Genomic DNA, 20,500 nt, shown 5'->3' with positions numbered 1-20,500 from the left:
TTCCAGACATCAAAGATATCATATAACCTCCTGAGATGGATGCATCTAACATCCCAATCCAATGCTTTCCCGTGTGTGTGTGTGTGTGTGTGTGTGTGTGTGTGTGTGGTGGTTTTTTACTGCCTTCCAAAAGACTAGAAGATTCAGGGCAATTGGACTATCAGAGTGGAGACCATTCCAAGGGGCAGATTCTATCAGAAAGTAGAATCTTGGCTGGGGTTCACATAATGCACTACGTTAGTGGTTACATCCCAAGCTAAACCATGGCTTGTTTAAACATGGTTTATTAAATACAAATAGTCCTCAAATAACAACCCATCATTTAGCAACCATTTGAAGTTAAGACAAGACTAAGTGAGTTACAACTGGTCCTGGCACTTACAACAACCAAAGCATTCAGTCATGTAATCAAAATTCAGATGCTTGACAACTAGCACATATTTACGAAATTTGCAACATCCTAGGATGATGTGATCGCCATTTGCAACCTTCCTAAACAGCTTCTAACAAACAAATTCAATGAGGATGCCAGATTTGCTTAATGACTGCATGATTCACTTCTCAATTGCAGCAATTTGCTTAACCATTAAAATTGGGCATTATTCACTTAAACTGCCTTGCTTAGATCAGATCAGAATCAATATTCTTTAAGTTGGTAAAGGCTGCATTCAATATTTTGGATAGTCTGAAGGTTGAACAGTGAATGAGGCCAGATTATATTGGGGTAAGGTATAGCTTAGGAGAAAAGTTGTGTAGCTGTCCTTTATTTTGTAATTGTAAGTCACCTAGCAACTGGAGTCTGGAGTAACTACAGTCACCTAGCAACTGGACCGTATGCTGATTTGGACCATGTGACTGAAGACTCTGGGGGGGAAGTGGCAGTTTTATTTTTAACAAAACTTGCAGGAACTTAACAGCAAGTTTTCCACTGAGAACATGCCAATTTGTCCCAATAAAATATATGTCCCAATAAAATGTTCTTTGAGGAATTTGCCTGCCTCAGAGTTCTTATTAAATGGGATGTATTACTTGAAATCTTGACAGGTGGTTATTTATTGTTAATCCTATTTCTTTGGATCACTTCAGACAATTGAGACAAGTACTCCTAGACTTTGCTGAGAATAGTTTCAGTGAAATTCAATCACTTTGTATTTAATCTCTGCATGTTGATGATGGTAGTTGTGCCATTTCTGTGTAAAATATTGATGTATGGTCCTTCCACACCTCGTCTCCCTAGTCTATTGCCAAGAGATAAGCAAGACCTGTTGCTTATAAATCTCAAATTTTGAAGTCAAATGGAATTTCGGAATTTCATCAGAACTTTGTTCATTTGCTTCCTTCTGCAAAAGGAGGTGGTGATGATGTTCATCCATTGAGTTGTGGGCTGTCCACGTATGTCCGCTTGTGGCTGATAAGGCCTATACGGGCATGGAATGTTCTGCCACATGTCAGGCAGACGTGTGTGGGCAGCATTATTGCAGCATTTGCAGCTCTGGCTTTGCAGAGTGCTCATTTCTTTTGTGCTATGGTAGTTCTTTTGTCTTCAAATATCTGGCAGCCTTGGTGGATCAAAGTGCGCCATGTTGATCAATCTTGTACCAGGGTTTCCCAGAAGATGGTGTCGATGTCCAGGGGTTTGAAGGAGGCTTTCAATGTGTCTTTGTATCGCTTCCTTTGTCCCCCTTGCAATCGCTTTCCTTGAGACAGCTCACCTTAGAGGAGCTGTTTAGAGATGCAATGGTCTGGCATCCTTGCAACCTGGCCTGCCCAGCATGTCTGGGCTTTCATCAGTAGGGTATGAACTGATGGCAGGCCTGCTCTGGAGAGGACTTCTATGTCTGGTACCTTGTCCTGCCACCGGATCCTCAGAAGTCTGCGGAGGCAGGTTGTGTGGAAGTAGTTCAGTTGCCTAGCATGCCTCCTGTATATAGTCCAAGTCTCACTGGCATACATCAGGGTAGATAGCACTACTGCTTGGTAGACTCTGAGCTTTGTAGCAAGGCTTATTCCATGGCAGTCCCACACTTTGGTCAGTAGTCTGCCATATGCAGAGCTTGCCTTGGCGATTCTGCAGTTGACCTCAATGTCTATTGTCACTGCGCGGGAGAGGGTGTTGCCAAGGTATGTAAACTGGTCCACCGCTTGCAGCTTTTGTCCCTTTACTGTGATGGTGGGCTCTTGGTATTGGGCTTTTGGAGCTGGCTGGTGCATCACATCGGTCTTCTTTGTGTTAATGAGGAGGCTGAAGTTGTCACACGCTGCTGTGAATTTGTCCACACTGGCTTGCATTTCCTGCTCTGATCCAGTATTCACGGCAGTCGTCAGCAAAAAGGAGGTCTCGCGGCACAGTCTCCTTTATCTTGGCGACTTGAATTTATTTCATTTGTACCCTTCTGCATAAGGAGGTAGCTTCTATCTATTGCAGTAAAAAAAAAAAAAAGCCAAATCTGAAAATCCACTAGATGGCAATAGAATACTAAAGGTAAACTTTAGGAAGTGTGCAAAAAAAAAATCAGGAAATGCCTTTGAACTGATTTAGTGTCATCAAACGATCTACCTAAAATATAACAAATTTCATACATATTATTTACCCTTAGTATTTATTTTCAGTATACTTTCCAATATACTGCATTTGGATCCATTGTTACCTAAAGCTTTTAAACTTGATTTAGTGAACTAACTGCTATTACTGGATTCACACAATGTTCTAGTGATCTTTATACAGAAACTGGTCTTTGCAGGAAGGCTGAATAGATCATTATCAGAGATGTTTTAGGGCAGCAGTCCTCAAGTATTTCTCTATTTTAATTTCTAATACAGTAAATATAGTTAGGAGAGCCCAATTGGTGTAGTGATTTTAAGGCATCAGGTTGGAAATCTGAAGAACATGAGTTCTACTTTTGCCTTAGGCACAAAGACAACTGACTGATCTTGGGCTAGTCACTATCTCTCAGCTCTAGGAAGCAGACAATTGCAAACTGCTTCAGAAATCTTGGAATGATCTTGTCAGGAGTCAACTCTGATTCAGTGGAATGGATGGGTGGATAGATCCCATTTAATTAAAGTTCTTTGGGGTTGTCAACCATTGTTAAAATTGTAAAGAGGTCCAGAGACCAAACCTTTTGTGGTGCTCTAATGGATCTCACACAGAGCAGGGGACCAAGCAAGATGACTGCTATAATCATTTCCAATTCTGATTCTATTTAAAACTGACCTAAATCATATTAAGATTTAATAATAAACCAGGATTTAGAAAATCTAAAAAAGCATGTTGAGGATCAAATTACACTGATGTTCATAACAGAATGAAAATAAGACTATCAATCAGCAAGATACTGAACTAGACCTTCAGAGACCGGAGAACAGAAAAATAACTTATATATATGCCTTAATCTATTTAGTGGCATCTAAATACTGAACATGCCATCATTTTTGCAAAAAAACCAAATTAAAGAAACATAAAAACCATTAAAGCATTTTTCAAGCTATTCTAGTTATCTGTTACTAGAACAAAACAAACACAGATTCTTCCAGTATATTATTCATACAGAAGAAACTGACAGCCAAATGATTCCCAATGAAAAGCTACCGAACTCTCTGTGAAACCCCTTTGCAAGATGGAGCCATTATTTTTAATTCAGCTTTGTATGCCCTGGCTTTCTGCATCTATAATCTCCTGCCAGTTAGAGGCAATAAACACCCAAAGCATTAGTAAAAGGAATGGGCTTCTGTATCCTTTCTTTGTCTAAAGCAGGGGTCGCCAACCTTTTGGATCTCAGGGACCACCAAACTCATAATTTTAGATCCCAGGGACCACTAACTGGTTCTGTGGGTGTGGTCTAATTTGTGGGTGTGGCTAGGTGGTCATGTGACTGGCTGGGCATGGCTTGTATGTAAATATTATAAATATTTATATAAATATTGAATTTTTTATTTTTAAAAAAATTATTTTATTTATTTTATTTATAAATCAGGCAAAGCAGGCAGACTGACTTGCTCACAGAATCATTCAGTGATCTATCTGCCATCGGCTAGCTCAGTCTCTCAAGTTTGCTTGCCGTGAGTCTGCACTGAATTTGCTTGCAAGCAAACCTTCAGTCCTAAGGGAGGTTTGGCTGTGCTGAGTCGAAGATCTAAAGACTAGCTAGAAAGCAAGAAATCCAATCATTTCCTACTTCCTAGCTAATCTAAATCTCCCGGCACAACAGAACAGATAATGGTCGAAAAAAGGAAAAATAGCAATTTAGCAGGCAAGTTTACTGGGTAAGGAGTGAGTAAGCGGGGAAGGTTCCTGCGGGCCATGTGGGCAGCACAGCCTTGTGTTTCTGTGCAGCCTGGATTAATTGCTTTGTGGGGGTGCTCTGGGGGTGAGATATCTCTGCGGCCCACCAAAATTTTATCACGAAATTGCAGATCTTTGTAACATGGCTTCTATTGATTAGATTGATGCTCTCAGGGCTTTCACCACTTGTCTCTTCTTTCAGCTCATCTCCTTTTTCCCTTTGGGTGGACTCTGCAGTTCTAGCTGTCACTTGATGGGAACTCTTTCCCTGCTAAAAAGCACCTGACAGGCTCTTAGCTACAGAGATTTAAATAGCCTTCTCATCACTTATTACTTATCACTATGTATTTCTTACATGAGGTTTATTTTTATTTTCTTTCACCAACCTCTAGAATACCTCCTTACAAAAGTTACACTCCTAACTTTAGAGCAACTCTTCTTATGCCTTCTTTCTGCTGAGTAAATACCTTTTCTGGGTGGAAACATGAGATATCAAAGTACTGAGAGATATGAAATATAAGGTATCCTTTCTAAAGCACCAATGCTGAAAAGAAAGAAAAAATCATGTAAAATTGGGCTGTTTGGAAATTTACAATCCACCAAAAGTATATTCTATTTTTATTCCATGTAATTTTATTCCATTGTTCTGTAATCTTCAACCTGTAATCCCAATATATGTTTCCTTTTGAGTTACCCAGACTCTCAAACTATAAATGCACATAGATACATATATCTGAAGCAAGGCTAACTGTTAAGAATATAAGTCACCTAACAGGTATTTGGGTTAGAAATATATAAACCAGGATAAACATTTTAGTACTATATCTTTAAGGGAATGCAAGAGCATGCAATTGGGTGTGGTTTCTCAAACAGCCATAAGATGGAGCCAGAAACCTGGATTGTTTGGTCTGAGTCTCAGAAGAGAGTGTAAGTGTATCTCTGTTTCCTTCTGTTGGAAAGTATTGCCGTTCCTCCATTTCTTTTAATTGACTGATATTACTGGATTTAATGTAAGTCTGATACTGAACTGTTTTTGACACTGGAATTTGATATTTGGATTAACCCTGGATGAAAACTGACTGATTTTACCTGTGAATGATTTTGGACTGCTTATCTTGAACTTTGCCTAAACTATCTGGAAGTAAAAACCTACATTTACTGTACAGTGTATCTGTGTGCTGTATGTGTATTTTTCAAACACTACTCTCAAATACGTCTCCTGTATGCGCTCATTCTCCTAATGGGGAATTATCTCAACACTAACCACTCATTTATTATTATAGCAATACCCATTTCAATAACAGTTGTTATATTGTGGGGAGGGTGAGAAAATAAGGCAATCAGAGTGACAGAGTATAAGTGCCTCTTGAAAAACATTTCTTAAATAAATCTTTACCTAACTCGCTGTTTTAGATATCTTTCTTCCAAAAACTATCTGGGTCAGGTAAATTAAGAATATACATTATGTTTATCAATGACTACCACAGAGAATCTGAAAACAAAAAAATACCTGGCAGATATTACAAATATCATGTTCTTGCACCCCACACTCCCCAATGCTTTTTACTCTCCCAGGGGCTTGGCCTTTGCAACAGAGCTGCAATTAACATTGAGTTTACCTGAGAAGGTGGCATGGGGTAGCTGACTTGCTGGTAGTCACTGTGATACTTTGGAAGAAAACAATTAGGAGAAAGTCAGCAAAGCCATTCAGAAGTAGACATTAGTAGATGGGCATCAGTTGGAGGAGGGAGGGTAGTGGAATATAGAGTCTATAGGAAAATCTTTATCAGCACGTACTACTATGGTAGGTGCTTTATTACTTTATTTTCCAAAATGGGCATCATAAACTATGTTTTATATCCCACAGCCTACATGTATACATTGTGGGGCAATACTGCAGCACTATAAGCAAAACAGCTGTTATCAAACACATGAACTACTAAAGTTTACAGCATATCCCAACTGATCTTCCAATTTCATCCAAACCATTAAATCTGAAAAAGAGGCTTCTGTTTTCTTAGATCTATTTTATTTTTTACACCCCACCTTTATTGCCCCAAAGGTGCTTTTTCAAAAGGCAACTGGACTTTGTTTTTCCTTGAAAATGTTTCGCCTCTCATCTAAGAAGCTTCTTCAGTTTAGTCAGAACTGGAGAAGCTTCTTCATCCCACCTTTATTATTTTTACAAATAATTCAGTACGGAAAATATATTCAGCATACCCTTCTACTCCTATTTTCCCCAAAACCATGATCCTGTGAGGTGGGTTAGTCTAAGAGAGAATAACTGACTTAAAATCACTGGCTTTCATAGATAAGGCAGAACTAGAACTCATGCTCTCCCAGTTTTTAATGGTGCCTTAACCATGAAGCCTAACTGTTTCTGGGGATTATTTCTGAATGCCTTGGGCTGTTATATTCTGCAACCTCACATATAGGCTGTGTTTGCACAACAGGCCATTGTTCATTTAACCACCATTTCTTCAATTCCATGTCTAGATTCAAAGGAAACAGTATATTTTAAAGTAACCTTAAAGGTTAGATTCCCACAACCAACTACACTAAATTTGATTGGTTCATTAGTTGCTCACTGTATTCTCTCTCTCCCCCCACCCCTCTAAAATCTGCAACTCCACAGTCATGCATGAGAAATTCATGCATGTGAAATGTATGGTTCTTTTGAAAGGCAGGCAGCGTGTGTGGGTATACACCTTCAATTCTGGCTCCTTGTAACTGCCTGGACAAGTCCCTGCAGCTTTCTTGGACAGATTTCAAAAGTGGTTTGCTATTTCCTCCTTACTAAGGCTAGGCCTAAGGTTATCCAGCTGGCTTTGTCCATAAGATTCAGGGTCTTCCACTTTCTAACCTGCTACTACACCAAACTGGCTCTCTTCATCAAGCAAAATACAAAGATATATAACATTTTACAGGGCAGCACTAATAAGAACCCACTTTGAGATGTAGGACCACTCCAAACTGGGTTTCCTTTGCCTGGCTTTTCCAAACTATTCCTCTTCTCTTCTCTTTTCCTTGTATTAACCATATATCTCTCTTCCAGCAAACGGTTCTTTTTCAGAACACCTCAGAAGGGCCATGCCACATTATTTCAGGCGCCAGACTTCTTGTGCGGATGCCACTCTTCCTCTTCCCTACGGACCAAGACACTGAGATGCGTCGGCTGGGGCTGCGTCCCACGCTGAAGCGCGTCTCCCTCCCCGGCTCCCACACGGCGGAGCTGTAGTTCCAGATCCGGGGGCGACAGCAATGAATGGAGGCCTCACGGCAGCGCCGCCCCTCACCTCGGAGCGCCGTTCGCTTGGCGACACGCTCGGCCTTGCCTCGGGCGGCTCTCGCCCAGCCCCGCCAGCTCCAGTCAGCAGGAACCCGGAAGCAGGCGGTGCTGCAACCAAGCCGTTTCCTGCGCCAGACTCGGAGACGGGGCTTGAGCTGCGATCTGGGGAAGCGGAGCAGCTGCGGAGCCATGACTCACCAGACCGGCATCCACGGTAGGAAAACGGGGAGCCCTGGGAGGGGGACGGAGGGGTGGTGATGCTGTCACCTTTTGTGCCGCGCTTCGCTCCGAAGCCTGTCGCCAAGCGGCCCGTCCAAGCCTCTCCTGCCCATTCATGCCGGTTCCCCCGGCTTTGCCTTGGCGGCTGGCCGTCCTCTCGCGCAAACCTCCATTCTTCTGTCCTCCGGCTCCGTTTCTGATTTGGGGGTCGGAGAAAAGGGGCTCTGACACGCAGCTCGGCCTCGATCGTTCAAACGATTCTGCCTCCCGGTTGATTCCCTTGGTCTTTCCCGCCTGGGGTGGTGACCCATCTGCTTGTGCGGTGGAGATTGGAGGCTTTTTGATTGAAGCAAAGTTGGGGGGCACCTTTACAATGAAAAGTAATTCCTAGAAATCTCTCTCGATGATGTGTGGGTGGCCGTGATTGCCAAGGATACCCCACAGCGCCCCATATTTTTTCTGGCATCATAATCACACCAGCAAGCATCCGTTTATTCAACGGGTTGTCTACAGCATTTATTTGAAGGTAAAAGGCATCATCTCTTTAGTCCTTGCTCATCCGGATGTTCTAGCAAGCTTGAACACAGTGATGACCCTTGCTAGCCTGTCATTCTACATACATACATACATACACATATATATATAGTATTTGTTTTATGTTTTATGTGTACATTTCAGATCTGAACAGAAGGTTCCTTTTATTTCATGTCTTTGGGTGCAGTTGCTGGTGGGATATTGTGGCTACTCGTGGCATTTCTCTACTCTGCAATGGATCTGAGATGTGGCAGCCTGTTCTGGTTGCTGCTGTATAAATCGCCTAACATGTTGGCTCTGCAGTGTGAATCATAATTGCCGGAGCCATTTCCCTCACCACATGGAAGCAGCTCTATGGTTTTACAGCACGTCTCAGCTTCCTTGTATCTTTAGCATCCAGATGCTAAATCTTAATCGGTGTCTTTTTGCATGCTAGGATTTTGTTGAAATGCACCACAGAATTACTGTGCTACAAGAAGAATGTATAATTAAAGATTTGCTTTGGAAAGCTGTCAGAATGTATAACTATAGTAGATTATACATTTATCAGCTGCACAAATCAAATAGGGGTGATTATAATTGGCCCATCCTGAACCGCTCTCCAACCCTCCCTGCCATATTGTACTTTATCAACTTGCTGGGAATTTTCAGTTTACAGTGTCAGACTATGGGAATACATATGAGGCCTAGTCTAGCTGTTCATAATTCTGTCTCTAGACTTAGACAGCACTTTTTCAGTAGTTGGAAGTGTTGCATGCTGCTAATTTTAAGTGCATTACATTCAAATAGCGCAATCTGCATAAATGGCTATAGCCCAAAAGAGTGAGAGACTGATAGTAGAGCAGCAAAGGTGCAATTTGATGTAACAGGATGAAGCTGAGTTGCAAGAACTGTGTTTAAAAACCAGGAAATCATCTTGTGAGTGAGTGGCAGGGCTCAGAACTTGTTAAAAGTAGCAATACTGCTGGGCAATGCTTAAACTAAGTTAGATGCTGGATTGACTGAATGGCTGGGCGAACAGCACATCTGCATTTTCTCTGAAAGAACAATCTCATGGATACTGATAGTTTAAGCTTCATTAGCGATAATTATGCTTGTTACAATTTTCTAGGCTTCTTGGATTTGATAAAGTTCAGCTATTTTAAACCATCTCCTTTCAGTTAGGGTAGATTTGGCAAGCAAGATAACAGTAATACTAATTTGAGGTCTATTCATAAACTAGCAGACAAACATAGAGATATGTAACTGCTTTCATCACAATAGAATATACATATTTAAATAATGATTTTATTCCAACTTTCTTCCAAGGATCTCCTCTATTCATATTTTTGTCTCCTGTTACGTTATCCATATACCAACCCTCTAGGGTAGGTTTGACTTAAAAGCAGTAGCTGATCTATATTCACCTGGTAAGTTTTGTGGCTAAATTGAGATATGAAATTGAACCCACAACCCTATTTGTAGTTCAGAACCGTTCATTGTGCCACTTCATTATGGTTACTAAATGTGTACAGGCAGCCCTTGACAGTTGAGTCCAAAACTTCTGTTAAGAGAATTTTGCCCCATTTTAAGCCTTTCTTGCCACAATTGTTAAGTAAATAATTGCAGTTGTTAATTAGTAACACGGTTCTGGCTTCCCCATTGAGTTTGCTTGTCAAAAGGCTGCAAAAGATGATCACTTGACCCCAGGACACTGCAACCGTCATAAATATGAGTCAGTTGCCAAGCATCCAAATTTTGATGAAGTGCTGTTGTAACTTTGAATGGTCACTCAATGAACGGTTGTAAGTCAAGAACTACCTCTATTAATATTAAACTTTATGCATATAAGTGCCTTTGCAGCTGATTTAATGGTATTGTATCACAAGGGGGGTTATATGTTGAAATGTTAGTAGCTCAGGTTGCTAGTTGGGCTGTTGCTTTGAGCTCCGAGCTTGGCAATTTTTTTGCAAATGTTTCATCACTATTCGAGGAGACATCGTCAATGCACTTTGAATTGCATCGGTATGTATGTTAGAAAGAACCATGGTATGTTAGTATGTGGTTTTTGTCCAGTAAACTATTTTCTGCTGTGTTACTCAGGCTGGGCTTGCTCATCCCTGATCTGCCATTCATTAATTATTTACTTGGGTTTATGTGTCATTTCAGTCTTTTAATCAGCTCAGGTTTCAGTTCTAATAACTCGGATGAAAACTGTAAAATGGTAAGCAATAGCCTCAAACTGTAATCAATAACATAACACAGAATAATGATCACAATAACAATAAGAACAATAATAATGGCAGTGCCTGGAGACAGCAGAAGAGAAGAGAAAGAACTGGGGAAGATAACAAAATACAAAGACCTACAAATAGAAATCGAACAACTATGGCAAAGGCAAGCAAGGGTAGGACCAATAGTAATAGGCGCCATGGGTGCAGTCCCAAAACAACTGGAGCACCACTTGAATACCATAGGCATTGACAAATTTGCCATCAGTCAATTGCAGAAGGCAGCTTTGCTTGGAACAGCTTCCATCCTGCGGCGATATCTATAACACCATCAAACATCCAGATTTGCCTATCCCAGGTCCTTGGTAAGGATTTGATAGGTAGACAAAAATGCCAGTCTGAGCATCTGGCTGACTGTACAATGAATAATAATAGTAATAATAATAATAATAATAATAATAATAATAATAATAATAATAATAATAATAGCAAAACATCAAATGATACCTTTGGACCTTGCGGTGTTGCCTTTCAGCCCTAGGAGCAGCTAAATTACTAGTCCTCTCCCTTGCCACAAGCCTCAAACATCCATCTGATATAATAATAGGAACGAAGACTCAACATCAACTTGATGTCATGTAATCAAGCGATCCAAAGAGCTAACCGCTTTCCTGACTGATTTTCCCCTAAGACTGAAATAAGTTCTTGCTGTTTCTCTTAAAGGTTTTTGCCATATTTTTAAAAAATTCCTTATCTCTATAGAGCCAGTTTGGTGTAATGATTAAGGCACCAGGCTAGCAGCCTGGAGACTGAATTATAGTCCTGCCTTAAACACAAAACCAGCTAATTGATTTTAAGGCAATCACTGTCTCTCAGTCCTAAGATCTTGTGGGATCTTCTTAAAACATTGCCTTCTGTTCTAAATTGTAATTATAATCTATTGGGTTTGTTCTCATAGATTAGTAATCCACTGATATTACAATACTGTAACATGTATTTCACTGTGGATGAGTAGAGAAATTTTTAATATGAATCTTAACCCAGAGTTTGTGCTTGACATTTATCTTTACGTATGGCAAATCATACAAAAATTATCGCAATTCAACATGACATTAACCCTTAAAATGACATGACAAGTAGAAGTTAGATTAGGTTGTGACTAGATAGTCCTCTTACTTACATGACTAAATAGAGAAGATAAATCAGCAAGAATCAAATGGAGTAATGCTGATGTGAAAACTGGAACAAATCTGTGTTAATCCAAAGAATGGTTCTTCCATTTTCGATCTCTTCCTCCTCTATAGCCAGGAGAAAAACAATGCTGCTAACATTTGATTTTTCTTTCTACCAATCCTAGTTAATTCTTATGTATGGACCAGAAATTACAGTTTGCTTCAAGACTGTTTCATAACCTGTGATTTGCAGTTGGTTTGATCAGAAGCAGATCGATTTGTTGGATCAAGATTTCCTGTATTTTTGCATTAACCAGTTTTGTGGAAAATGAAATTAAACACAGGGGAATCTCTCTAAGAGAGCAGGCATGGAGAACATACTAGCCCAATTCAAGTTGCTGCTTGTGCACATAGTTCTAATCTGTGCAGAATTACAGGTAAACCAGAATATTTGAGAATGTGTTTCTTATTCAAATATGTTAACCTATCCTGCTGTTTCATGTAGGAAATAATTAGTTTTGATCCCAAGCAAAAGTGTTTCTGCTGTTCATACCCTTTTTGATGGTTGTGTGCTTATACTGGCAAATTGCCCTAGTGAAGCCTTTTGGATAAAAGCCATGAGTCAAACCCTGTTCAAACATTATTATGCAAACAAGTCTGAAGGAAAACAGAAGTGAAGCATACTGATTTGTTCCCTTTTTACTTCTTTTTCTATAGCTGTGAAATGCTCAGAAATTACTTTTCTGGGATATCTGTACATTAGCATATTTGAAGTAGTGAATCATCTGAGCACAGCACTGTGTGATGTTTTAAAGAAGCTGTTTACTACACAGATTGAGCTAAAGTAATCCAACAAGTTGAATGACCTCCACAGTAATACTTCAAAGTATCTTGTAATAATAATCTTGCCTTTTTACTGGCTTACTTTGGACTGATTGTCCAGCCTTTACTACTTGGGACTGAAGTTGCAAAGTCATGGTGATGACCGATTCATAAAATTCTAACATGAAAAAGAGAAAAGGAAGTTACATCTCTTCTGCCTAGCACGCATTTCAATAGGCACAGAGGGGCATATTGTGCTATGATGAGTTACACATCATTTGGAAACCAACTGAAGGCCCCAAGCCATATATTCTGCATGATGGAGTTTACATTTTGGTACTTCTTTCAAGTACAGTTTTAGGTATCATCAGGGCAATAAGAAAAGCTGGACTTAAATCTTTTTTTCTTGACAGTAATTACTTCTTTGAGTTCTTGTAAGCTTTTGCTTGTGTCATCAGTGATTATACTACATCAATGATTATAAAAAAAGATTTCCTTTTACTGGCCTCTTTTTTTTGTTGCCTTCCATTTTTAAAGCGTCAGGACTTCTCCCATGGCTCTTGCCTTTGCGTTATTGACTGTTGACTCTTACTTCACTGTAGTCATCTTTAACATTATTAGCTTTCTATGTGCAGAAAAACCGTTTTAAACAAGCAGTGTCTTACTGTATATTACAGTAGCATATGCCACAAAGACTTTGCCATGACTTATTTCTGCACACATACATTAGTATCCCAGGGGATGGTTTCAGTTCCACTTGCTTGCCTTCTGCTCACCTTCAGCTGGGCAGTCCGGTTCCTAACAGGCCACTGACTAGCTTGGGGATTGGAGACCCCTGCTCTAGATGATGGATGACAGAATGGTGCATCTATTTTTGTGTTGCTTGTTCTCTTGGCAATTTTCAGTACCATTGACCATGATATCCCTCTCGGCCACCTTCCAGGATTGGGCTCCATTTTATGGCAATTCTCTTCCTTCCTCCTCTTAATTTGTCTGTTACCAGTGATAAATTGACCTTGAAACATTGACCTTTTCAATGATACATTGGCACTGAAATCTAAACTATTTGGAAGTATCATTATAAGCAAATCAGATGGATCTGATATATTATCCTTCCTCTCCTAGAGTTATATATAAAAGGGAAATTAGAACATAGTGTTCTGTAAGACTGTGATTCAGAATCCTCAGTTATTCCTTTGGATTTAGTTTCATCTGAACTGCATTGTCTTATAAGCCTACACTTGTGGCTTATAATTCCTCAGAAACACTAGTGATTCAGGAGCAAGTAAACATCCAAGTCAGTTGTTCGCCTCAGTCAGATACTGACAATAATTTTGCCCCTTGTGACCATTACAATAAAGATGCTGACTAATTTTACCCTCAGATACAGTATAATAAACACAAGGCACCAGCAGGCAAAATACTGCCTTGTACAGTCAGTTGGTTTCAGTGTTAAACTTTGTAACATGGAGGTTGTCAGGTATACGGTGGAAATTATTGATCCCGTTGTTAGCTATTTTTTCTGCAAGTTAGTTGTATCAAGCAAAAGTTCTCACAGTAGTGTTCTAGCACAAATATTCAGTTATCTCCAAATCTGCATGGAGTATCTGACATGCCATTGCTCTAGAGTGGTGAGTATAACATGCGGTCCAGTTTTAAATATGCCTTGTGTGAAACCTCCGCCCAAAGATTTGATAAAGTCATATTTTCCATTATGAAACAAAGGCACAAATGTTCTGTGACTTCCATGGTAGTTTTTGGACAGTTCTGCTAACAGAGATGCATATAAAAGAAAATGTAACAACTGGAGGAAATCAGGAAAGAAGAAGAACCAATGGAAGTAAGTTCAAAACAAGAATATATGAAGCAAAGAACTAGAACTGGAAATTCAGTGTTTCAGAAATCCATCAAGAGTAGGAATAATAGCATGAAATGTACTACCTACTTTTTCAAACCATGAATTGGAAATGAATGCAGCTATTCGAAGTTTTTTTAATAGCCATCACGTCCCAGTGGATTAAAGATTGATAGACAGAGGCTCAAGTGTCCTGTCAGGAGGACAGAACGATTTGAATCAGGAAGGCTTCCATTTCAGAGTTCATGTATTATTGAATCAGAAGTGGTTGGTTACCGCTGATAGACAGAGCAAGAGAGGCTTAGTGAAAAACTAGGCCTATTCTCTTCCAATATGATACTGTATATATGTGAAAAGAGTATGTGCTTACACTGGTGATTAATGAATCAATATCGCTGGTGCAGGTTTTGGAGAAGCTAAGACAAGCAAAGTATGTGGAGATATTTTCATTTTCAGTTCAAACTATATCAAAGAGTAACAAGTTTGGGATTTGGAGTTGGGTTTTTTTGGTCAGTTCAATCATATCAGATTCTCAGAGGCTGCCTGAATAAGTCCCCACAGCTTTCTTGGCAAGGTTTTTCAGAAGTGGCTTGCCATTGCCTCTTTCCTTGGCCTGAGAGAAAGTAACTGACCCAGGGTCACTCAGTTGGCTTCATGCCCAAGGCAAGAGTGGAACTTGCAGTCTCCCAGTTTCTAGCTTGATGCCTTAAACACTGCATCAAACTGGCTCTTCAGATAAATACACTTAGTTAAAACAAGAGGATTTTATTGTGGAGGACAAAACGTATTTTTAAATTCTTATTTAAAATCCAGGTAATTTGAAGTCCAATTTAAACTTTCTATTTTGATGTTGGGAAATTTTTTTAATAAGCTTTAAGTAAAGCGATGGACCTTTACAGGACTTTAGCTAAAGTTCTAACAATGGAGACCTAATGTTTTGCTGTTAAATGGGGGCCCTTATACAAACAATGGCGTTAATCCGAATCAAATCATTTACCCCATCTCCTTAGAAATGAGGCATAGATTTTTGTTGCTATCTCCTGAATTTCTGCAAAGATATTAAGCAACGCCATTTGCCTGTTGCTTATTCTTTTCTTCTGTAAGCAAAGAAATATTCAGCCTCCCCATTTAGATATATTACTGAAGTCTGTCTACCATCAAAGATTTCACCAAGTATAATTATCTGCATGCCTTCATCTGTATTTTCACATTGCTGAGATCGTCATTACATAAACAAAAAAGAGGGTGGGATTTTGTATTAATAACAAATGATGATGGCTTTGGGTTTTTTTTAGTCTTTTTCCATTCACGCATTCACTTTTCATTCCATTTATCAATTCAAGCATTCAGCTTTCTTGTTTACAGATGCAGGACTATCTCTTTCAAAATTGTTCTTTTTTGTCCAGTATGTAAGTCCAGGGTTGGAATTTAGAAGATTCCTTTCCCCTGTGCGAAATTCAGGAAAGGTAAAAAAAAAAAGGCGTGATTTTTTTTTCATTGTAACACCAATCTTTTGGAACAGCCTTCCATGGGAACTTGAATAGTGCCTTCACACCAGATTTTTTAGTTAAAAAGGAGCAGTTCAGACAGGTTCAGGAGTTAAGATCAGATAATGAAGGCAATGATAAGGATGTTTGGAATATGAGTTTAAATTTTGATTTTTTGATTATTAATGCATTTGTTATGATATGCAAATAGCCTTCAATTTATGACCATTCATTTAAACAACTGCTCAAAATTATGCCAGTACTGAAAACAGCTATTTGCAACCACTCCTTGTAATTATGGCCATTGCAGCTTCCCCATGAATCATGGATCATTCCACCTGATTGTGATTCAGGCACTTGGAAACTGGTATGTATTTATGATGGTGGCTGTGTCCCTGGGTCAGATGTTCACCATTTGTGACCTTCCCAGGAGGCTTCCAACCAACTCAACGAGGAAGCTGGATTTGCTACACAACTGCAGCAAAAAAAAAAGTCATAAAATTACTTGCAATCACCTTGTTTAACAACAGAAGTTCTAGTTACAGTTGTGGTTATAGATTAATGGCTACCTGTTCTGTTGTGGTTACAGTATTGTTTTGATAATCTGCTTTAGCTATAAACCACTGTGAGTTTTGTGAAGTGTGGTGCATAATTATATAAATAATGATTTCCTTGACTTTTACTAAGCAGCAAAGCAAAAACTTCTGAACTTTTCTGTCTCTTTCGCATTTCAGAGAGGAAATACTATGTTTTACATAGTGCCTCAAAATAATCACTTCATATTCATTTGTCCTGGTGACAGGAGTGCCAATTCTCAATCTATGGATGATAGTATAAATAGATATTTCTTCAGAATTTCTTTTAAAATGCAATGCAGTCATATAGCAACAACAAACCTTTTAATATTTGTAAGGAAGCTCATTTGATTAATATGTGAAAACAGCCTTGTAATGCTTAGAACATTGCTGCTTTTAGAGAGGAAGGAAGAAGCAGTAATTTGCAGCTCTGTAGATAAACTGGTTTCCTGATCAGTGAGGAACTGCTAGTTCCATGCTGCACTCTATGTCTGATAGAAATATCATGGCTGGAAAATTTTTACTAAAACACCAGAATTTACTAACTGATGTCTCGTTAAGTATTGTGCCGAAGCAAGGGTATCTACAGTAACCCCGATATTGCTATAAATCCCAGCATCCCTAGAAAGCATGGCCTGTGGTGAGGGATCCTGGGAGATAATAGTTTAAACATTTAACACCGTAACAACACCAATGACTAAAGGAGTGCCTGAGATTGCCTGCCTTTATATTAAGCATGGTTTTAGCATAGCATACTTTGTGAACCCAACATTTGTGGTTTATTTAATCAAGCCAACAGTGACTGCTTAGTCTTTTACCTAATCACTCACTCATGCTGAAAGATTTGTGAGCTACAAGTTTGTCCTGAGCACTAGAATGAAAAGAATCTCATAGCCTTCATTCTGCACACATGCACAACTCCTGGATTTCCTTTCTCATTTTGGAAGAATGTGGACCAGGGCACTCCTTTAGTCACTGTTGCTTGTTTGATGTCAACAAAGAAAAGTTAAAAGGATCTGTGGTCTTTGTATACCAAATTTTGAAACAAGAAGAAAACAATTTAGATTGCTCTAGCCATTGCAGGATGTGAAAGAGGATGGAATACATATGTGTTCTCTCTCTCTCTCTCTCTCTCTCTCTCTCTCTCTCTCTTTCTCTCTCTCCTTATTTGGTCTGTTTTGCTGGAAGGATGCTAGACTGAGTAAGTCATTGGTTTAACTTCGGTAGTTGCTATTTGACAGGGATCTACTAAGAGGGCCTTTAATGCATGATGTAGCTGCTTTTTTACAACTTGTCCTAAACTCTCTACCTCCCCCAAAGTCTCCTATCATGCACAGCTGGTCTCAGGTCTGTGTTTTCTTTCAAGACCAGAAGCAGTGAGGAAACGTTCTTGATTGCCCTTATCCTTGTGACTAATGGAAGGAGGGTGGCTTATTTATATGTTTCATTGTCTTAATGGTGTTGTGGAGTTGTGTAAGAAGTAACAAATAAATAAAATCTCCCTTTAAGCAAAGAGGGGTTAGGACAACAAACTGGAAAAACTACAGGTAGTCCTCGACTTACAACCACAATTCAGCCCAAAATTTATGTTGCTAACTAAGACATTTAAGACATTTAAGTAAGTTTTAGGACCTTTCTTGCCACAGGCATTAAGTGAATCATTGCAGTTGGTAAGTTAGTAACCGGATTGTTAAGTGAATCTGGCTTCCCCGTTGAATTTGCTTGTTAGAAGCAGTGGTAGTATTCAGCTGGTTCGCACTGGGTCTTGAGATGAAATAATTTTCCTTGCAGCACATCTGTGCCGTAGCACATGCGTTTGATGTGCTCTCTGATGCCAATGGGAGGAAATGCAATGGAACAGATCCTGCTTTGGTGTGGATTGATCCTGAGATGCGCTTAGTGCAGTGGTGGGATTAAAATTTTTTTACTACAGGTTCTGTGGGCGTGACTTGGTGGGTCTGGCAGGGGAAGGATATTGTGAAATCTCCAGTCAGAGGTGGTATTTGCCGGTTCTCCCAACTGCTCAAAATGTCCGCTACCGGTTCTCCAGAACTGGTCAGAACTTGCTGAATACCACCTCTGGCTTAATGAGTTCTCCAGAGCAACTGTTCGCTAACCATGACACTGTAATTGCTTCCTTTTCTAAAGTGGAGAAACTGGGTGTTTTCTGGGGCTGAGGACTACCCGTATAGTTTGAGATCCTATTTCCAGTGTATGGCTACAGAACAGATGTTTTAAATAATGATTTTTTGCACAGTAGTGTTATAGTATTTGGGGGAGAAGGATTATACTAAAAATAATGGAAAGGTGAAAATAATTCTGACAGGCAAGCCACAAATCACTGTATTTATTACTGTAGTTGTTTTAATTACAAAATGAAACCAATCATTGGTGATATTGTACTTTCCCTATTACGGCATTTGGGCTCTCAGTGAAACGAGATCAATGCGTGTCAACTTCTGACTCATCTGGACATGCCAATCTTCAGTAAAATGTATTCAGAACATTTGGGATTACATCATCCCCAAGCAAAGTGATCAAATCCATATGCATTTAATTATTTGTATGAAGGGTAATGCTATCTGCTGTCTTCAGTAACTGCAGTACTAGTTATTGATTTTGTGGAAATTGGGTGCTTTGTTGTTGTTTAAATTTGGCAGCACTGGAAACCTTACCAGCTACCATACTTTCAAGGTCATAAAAACTATCCTTGAAGGATCCACATCAGAAAGCCAGAAGACAAATGCCAGAGTCTCTCCAGTTCTGATTCCTATGTAAATATTTTTCCTCAGGAATCTGCCCAGCCGATATTAATATGTGCACAAGATATATGTATCCAGTCGACACACTGTATAACTGAAAGATGGCTTTATTTTTTGTTTTTGTTGTAAAAATAAAAAACTTTTTATTAAAAAAAGGGAACCTGCCCAGCCTGGGATGGAGTGATGTCAAAGGCAAAATATATCTGTCACAGGAGTAAAATCAGAGGGGTTTTTCCTACCCATCTTCATCCCATTTTCCAGCCGCTCTCTCAGCCTGTCTGGTCTGCACAGCAGGATATGCTGTACATTTAATAAACTGTCACTTGAGCCCACCTTACATTTTGAAGCCAACGGATTGCTAAATTTGGGATATTATGTTTGCCCCAGCCAAGTATCAAGTTCTCTGGATCACATGTGCTTCCAGCTGGTATTTAACTCTGAAACCTCTGTGAAAGTGAAATGCATACTACTCCAGACAGCCTTGATCAGAACTAGAAATCTGCTCCCTTTTTTTTTTTCATTGTACTAGTCTTTTTCTTTTGGGTGTCTCTCGGGTCTTCCCCCTCTTTTTTGCTGTTTCCTTTATTGTGTCAGAGAGTGGAATAACTTGGGGATTCAAATTCTGATCAGCATGTTTCTGATTCTTTTAGCCACTACGGAATTAAAGGACTTTTTTGCAAAGGCTCGGAATGGTTCAATCCGTCTTATCAAAATCGTAATTGAGGATGGTAAGTTTTCATTTCCTTGACATTTTCAACCAGTTTGTTTAACCTGTTCTGCACCTTCCCAGCACCAATTTTTACAGAGTACAGTAGTGGGCATTGTGCATTCAACCTATCGGTGAGCAATTCTGGTGAAAGCTGCTATATAATTACTCAGGAGTCAGGACCAACAACTGTGACTTCAGGGGACAAGTGTGCTATCAACACAGCTGTACATTTAAAGAAGCAAATAATATTATTAGTTGTTCCTCCCCTTGGCTTCTTTTCCAACAATTCTTCTTGATGTACATAGTACATTCACGTTTTCAGTAATTATTCCCATGAGTATCCTGGGCAAAATAAACAGAAACTAAGTAGCTAAAATAAAGGGGTTGTTGACTGGCCAAGACATGAAGACTTGTTTTCTAATGTGATGGTTTTTCAGGAAGGGTTCTGTCCCAGACGTCAGTTTTAAATTACCTTCAAAGTATATGTCTTTTGGGGCAAAGTTCAATAAGAACTCCAGCTCGGGTATGTCAGCATTGCAACTATATTACATAGTTATAATATTGTCCAAGAGTGGATCCTGTTC

General features: G+C 39.5%; 1 protein-coding gene and 1 long non-coding RNA gene across 3 annotated transcripts in view; one reads left to right on the top strand and one right to left on the bottom strand.

Annotated features, from left to right (window-relative positions):
• Positions 1–268: 268 nt before the first annotated feature.
• Positions 269–7,354, bottom strand: LOC148126869 (uncharacterized). The gene is made up of 2 exons (XR_015741659.1): positions 7,232–7,354; positions 269–2,416 (listed from the first exon to the last, which is right to left on the bottom strand). It is a non-coding gene; the product is annotated as an uncharacterized LOC148126869 (long non-coding RNA).
• A 193-nt stretch (positions 7,355–7,547) lies between these two features.
• TWF2 (twinfilin actin binding protein 2) overlaps positions 7,548–20,500 on the top strand; it is a 55,781-nt gene continuing 42,828 nt past the window's right edge. For both annotated transcript variants that reach the window (XR_015741658.1, XM_087924026.1), the window contains exons 1-2: positions 7,548–7,785; positions 19,858–19,935. Coding sequence is in view for 1 of the 2 variants with exons in the window: in XM_087924026.1 (XP_087780152.1) it covers positions 7,548–7,785; positions 19,858–19,935 (316 nt within the window). In the remaining variant the exon portion in view is untranslated. The remainder of the gene's footprint in view (positions 7,786–19,857; positions 19,936–20,500) is intronic.

Source organism: Pseudonaja textilis, chromosome 2 (genome assembly GCF_049901715.1).
Source record: "Pseudonaja textilis isolate UNSWEBS1 chromosome 2, rPseTex1.2, whole genome shotgun sequence".
Lineage (NCBI taxonomy): Eukaryota > Metazoa > Chordata > Lepidosauria > Squamata > Elapidae > Pseudonaja > Pseudonaja textilis.
Note: the sequence above shows the minus strand (reverse complement) of the source record. Positions and strands in the feature narration are given on the sequence as shown.